Here is a 5483-nt window from a genome sequence, read left to right as displayed (position 1 = left end):
TGGAGGAGACACTATGAGAACATTTTTAATTGTGTGAAGAGTGATGTGTTTAAGTTAGGTGAAATACCACACAGTGATGGTGTAGTCATCTGGCCAGATGAAGTATGTTATGTTATTGAGAAACTTAAAATGAACGAAGCCTGTGGGCAGGATAAGATAACAGCTGAACATCTGAAATACGCTAGTCAAAGTGTTTCAGTGTTACTTGCTCTATGCTTGTCTGGGTTAATGAAGCATGGCATACTTCCTGGATCAATGTTATCTGTCTTGTTGGTACCTGTAGTTAAAAATAAGTCTGGTAAATTAACTCGTATAGATAACTATAGACCTATTGCACTAGCAAGTATACTATCCAAGGTATTAGAAGGGATCCTTATGGATAGGCTTACAGGATATATAGTATCAACACATAATCAGTTTGGCTTTAAGAGTAAGCATGGAACTGATTTGTGTATTTACGCACTTAAAGAAATTGTCTATAGGTACAGATCACATAGTAGCACAGTCTTCATGTGTTTCCTGGATGCGTCAAAAGCCTTTGACCGTATCAATCATGGGAAACTGTTTGTCAAACTGCATGAGCGAGGTGTTCCCTCTTACCTAATTAGGATACTGCAGTTTTGGTATTCTCATCAAACTATGCAAGTTACTTGGGGGGTGAGTATGTCCACACCCTTCTATGTCTCTAATGGAGTGCGGCAGGGCGGAATTCTGTCTCCACTATTATTCAATCTGTACATGGATAACTTATCTATGGAGCTGTAGAACTGGCTGTATGGTGGGGGATAACCTCATTAATCATATGCTTTACGCTGATGATTTGGTGATATTGTCTCCCTCCAGTACTGGCCTGCAGCAGCTTCTAAGAATATGCTGTCAGTATGGCATAATGTATGATATTAAATTTAACTCATCGAAGAGTGTGGTACTGATTGTTAGAACCAAGGAGGATATGAAGCTTGTTTCTCCCTCTTTCTCATTGGCAGGTGAACCACTTGTGGTTGTAAAGAAAGTTAAATATCTGGGACGTGTGATAAGAGATGACCTCAGTGATGATGATGATGATGATGTGCATCGTCAGTGTGGTAAACTGTATGGGCAGGCCAATATGCTGGCTCGCAAATTCCACATGTGTACTACTGATGTAAAAGGATCGCTTTTCAAAACATACTGTACTCCACTGTATACTGCCCACTTGTGGTGCAATTATAGTAACGCGAAAATGAAAAAACTTCAAGTGGGATATAATGATGCTTTGAGAATTTTGCTTAAAATTCCCAGGTGCAGTAGTGCCAGTGAAATTTTCATTACGAACAATGTGCCAACTTTTAATGTTGTCCTGAGAAATTTTATGTATAGATTCATGTGCAGATTGACTGGGTCTAAGAACACGATTATTGTGTCTTTAACTGATGTTTCTGTAAGTGACGCAAGGTACTCATCTTGCTTTTGGAAACATTGGACCCGAAGTTTGTATGCATTTTAAAAATATAGGTCTATATATGTAATTGTGGGGGCGGCACGGTGGTGTAGTGGTTAGCGCTGTCGCCTCACAGCAAGAAGGTCCAGGTTCGAGCCCCATGGCCGGCGAGGGCCTTTCTGTGCGGAGTTTGCATGTTCTCCCCGTGTCCGCGTGGGTTTCCTCCGGGTGCTCCGGTTTCCCCCACAGTCCAAAGACATGCAGGTTAGGTTAACTGGTGACTCTAAATTGACCGTAGGTGTGAGTGTGAATGGTTGTCTGTGTATATGTGTCAGCCCTGTGATGACCTGGCGATTTGTCCAGGGTGTACCCTGCCTTTATTTCAGATTTTCCTAAATGAAAATAAATACATTGTTGTTGTAAGATATTTTTTGGGCTTTTTACACCTTTATTTGATAGGACAGTGTAGAGACAGGAAATGAGCTGGAGAAAGATGGGGAGAGATCGGGAAATGACCTCAGGTCGAAATCAAACCCAAGTCCCCGGATTTATGGCATGGGGCCTTAGTCGACTGAGCCACAGCGCCTCCAAATACAGTGGTTTTATTACTTAATGTACACTGAAAAAAGTGAAACAAAGCTGTTGTTCATTTAATGTATTTGTTTTCATTCCAGTGAATAAAAAAAATTGTTTGCTCCCATATTCAAAAGTTGTTTAAATGAATTTAAAATATTCAGGTTTAACAATCTTTGTTAAACCTGAATATTTTAAATTCATTTAAACAACTTTTGAATATGGGAGCAAACTCTTTTTTTTTTATTCACTGGAATGAAAACAAATACATTAAATGAACAACAGCTTTGTTTCACTTTTTTCAGTGTATGAATGTTTCACTGAATACTCTTGAACAGATCTTTTTGTTGTCATAACCCAATTGTGAGCCACAATTGTCTAAAAATAAAAATAAAAGCATAGGTAAGAACAAAGAGAATAGTATAATATAAACGATGGGAAATCTTGCACCACAAAACAAACAAACAAACAAACAAACAAACAAACAAACAAACAAACAAACAAATAAATAATATGGGAGCGAAATCAGGTATAAGTTATATCATGGATAACCAAGTCCCATGTGCATAATCCTCACTAGAGTCACTTGATACACCATGCTAGAGTTTGGACTATATTTTGGGGCATGGCTGTGAGGATTTCTGTTTAGTCAGCCACAAGAGCATGAGTACAGTTTGGCACGGACATTGGATGAGGACACCTGGGGTGCAGTCGTGTTCCAATTCATCCCAATGGTCTTCAGTGGGGTTGAGGTCAGGGCTCTTTGCAGGACACTCGAGTTCTTCTTCTCCAACCTTAACACGCCATGTCTTCATGGAGCTTGATTTGTGCAACAGATGAAACAAGTTTGAGCCTCATAGTTCCACTGAAGGGAAATAGTAAAGCTCCTGCAAGCAAAGACATTCTATACAGCTGTGTGCTTCCAACATTGTGGCAACAGTTTGGGGAAGTCCAGTGTAGAAGGGTATCATGGAGACACTGGACTCAAAATCTCAGAATGCAATGCAGCTCTTCGAAGCAGTTGTGCAGACTGAGTTAGAGCAGAGACTCGACTAGTTAGCGATCTGTGACATGGTGAGCAAGATGGCATTGGTGTTGGTATTAGAATGAAAGGTGAAACTTTGCCAGATGATCTACAATGTGTTTGAGCAGAAGGAACAACTGAGGAGCTGTGAGAGCTGGACCGACAAAAGGACTAAAGTGCCATCGCCGCATCTCTCTCTCTCTCTCTCTCTCTCTCTCTCTCTCTCTCTCTCCCCCTGATTCAGGTTTTCATTTGAAAGCAATTATAAAAAGTGTTAAAACTGAAATGCTGGAGCTTATTTTAATTCATTTACTAGATTTATTATTCTCAGGAAACTAGTATTAATAGAGACATTATTAACACAACACTCACACCTGTTGGATATATTTTGAACTGCACTGGATATATTCGAGAAAGTGAAAATGATAAAATATGAATCTTGTTTCTAGGCATAGTTCACTTGCAGCATGTTTATGTATGCTGTTTTTTTTTCTTGACTCGCAACTGTTTCCCTCCTTTTTCCAGGAAAAGACATCATATGCCCTGGATAAAGCTGAGGTATTCTGTTTACTGCTTCTGTCAGAAATGTAATCCTGATGTGCCAATATACTTTTAATTAATAAATCATTTCATCTTTACATCTTTTCATCTTTCAGGAATGTTATGAGACCATAGAGTCTGGTATTAATACATCTGTACAGACTGTGAGAGGGGAGACGCTTTAATCTGCACAAAAAATATTTCAGACAGACAGTATATTTACTACATGCAATATTTTCACAGTGTGTTTTGGTTTATTGTTTCAGACACTTATGCGTTTCTGATTAATCCTCTGTCCGAGTTCTACCCAAGTGTTAGTGCTGTAGGGTTTTCTGTAATCCTCAGATTTTACCCTCCCAAATGTAGGTGTGAAACTGTGATTTATACTTTGATCATTATTATTTTTCATTTATAGTTAGTGATTATTTCCTGTATAAGTAAAATGAAATGTGGTGCTGTTTGTTTTTTCTCTTCCCCATTGGACTGATGACTCTGAGCTCCTCCATGTTCTACCCACAGCACGCTGCCTCTCTGGCCAAGGCAAGTCTGACATGAGAAAACCTTCAGGACCGAGAACTTTACACTTTTTGGGTCTCTTGGTAGCATAAAAAAGAGACTACTGAGGGAATGTGTGTTTATATCTGCTTTGTAACATAAGTAAAAACAGAACTAGCTTGTTTCATGGATGTCCCAGAACATTAAATGTAGCTATAAATTGAGAAAACACATGACACATTGGTCTTTAATAAATAAAGCTTTTTTTTTTAATCCTTACTCAATTTCTTGTTTTTTTTTTTTTTTAGGTTGCCAAAGACAAAATATCCACCATATCCCTTCAAGGGTGAAACATTTTTATCTAGCAAACTTAAGCGTTCTTTAGTTTGTTCTTCTCAGGGGATCCCTAAACCAGAGACCTTCAGATGTGTTCCTACAGTGTGAGCTTTTGTTAAAAACAACAACAACAACTGGAGCCATGCTTAGAAAGCTAGAACATCGATCATCCAGAGAACCTTGTTGAAGGATTGTTTGAATTTGATCTCTTTTTTCATGTTTAATGATTTTTAGGAGGTCAAAGACCAGATATCCAGTTTGGGTTCACAGCTACGTGTGCATTTGGAGGACATGTGGAAAGGAAAATCATGTGGGAAGAAGGTGAGCACAGAGAACAGCGAAGATCCACTGTAAATTTATATTTAATAGTAAGTCCTAGTTTTTCTGTTTTTTTTGTTCACTCGTGACATGAATGCAGTGAAAAGCAAGCTGGGCGAATCCTGTTGGATTTTAACAAGGTGCCAGAACTTTGTGCATCTCCATAATAACATACTGTATTCCCGGACTGCACTATAGACTACATGTACAGGGTGTGTGCCATCCTTTTATGTTTAGGGTATCGTTAACACGCATGTTCACAAGCCAAAATGATAAGATGCTGTAGCAGGCTTACTGGGTACACACACGTGTCGGCTGTCCGGCTACTGCTCGTATTCATTAATAGGGTCTCCCTGTACTCACTATACCCTGTGTATGTACATGGTACACGTGCCGTTTGGGGTGAGCCTCACTTTGATTTTTACGACAGCGGCTGGATGGGTCTGTGAGAGATGTTGATTTTTGCAACGGTTTTGAAGAAAACCTGTTTGAAATCCCGAGTCTTGGGAACTAAGACTTCTTATTGGACTTGTTCACATGAACTCGCACAATCATTGTCCAGTTATTTCAGTCGGTTAGACTCAGGAGCTCATTTTGCAGTTACTGACTTTGTATTATAGACATGCAACTCTTGCAGTCTTTGTTTATAGTAATCTCTGTATTAATATCTGTCTTACTGTAAGTGGCCACTTACATTCCCTGAGTTTACCTGGGTATATTCACTGTCTTATATGTACATTGAATGTCCTGAGCAGGAACTCAGATTGCAGTTGCTAA

General features: G+C 39.2%; 1 protein-coding gene across 1 annotated transcript; it reads left to right on the top strand.

Annotated features, from left to right (window-relative positions):
- Positions 1-2962: 2962 nt before the first annotated feature.
- LOC132871290 (MICOS complex subunit MIC26-like) lies at positions 2963-4742 on the top strand. The gene is made up of 6 exons (XM_060905407.1): positions 2963-3027; positions 3467-3575; positions 3674-3726; positions 3822-3934; positions 4024-4097; positions 4623-4742. The coding sequence occupies exons 1-6, from the start codon at positions 2963-2965 to the stop codon at positions 4740-4742; spliced, it is 534 nt and encodes a 177-aa protein (XP_060761390.1).
- The last annotated feature ends 741 nt before the right edge of the window (positions 4743-5483 follow it).

This window comes from Neoarius graeffei, chromosome 23, assembly GCF_027579695.1.
Source record: "Neoarius graeffei isolate fNeoGra1 chromosome 23, fNeoGra1.pri, whole genome shotgun sequence".
In the NCBI taxonomy this organism is placed as follows: domain Eukaryota; kingdom Metazoa; phylum Chordata; class Actinopteri; order Siluriformes; family Ariidae; genus Neoarius; species Neoarius graeffei.
The sequence above is the reverse complement of the archived record's forward strand: the minus strand, read 5'-3'. Positions and strand labels throughout refer to the sequence as shown.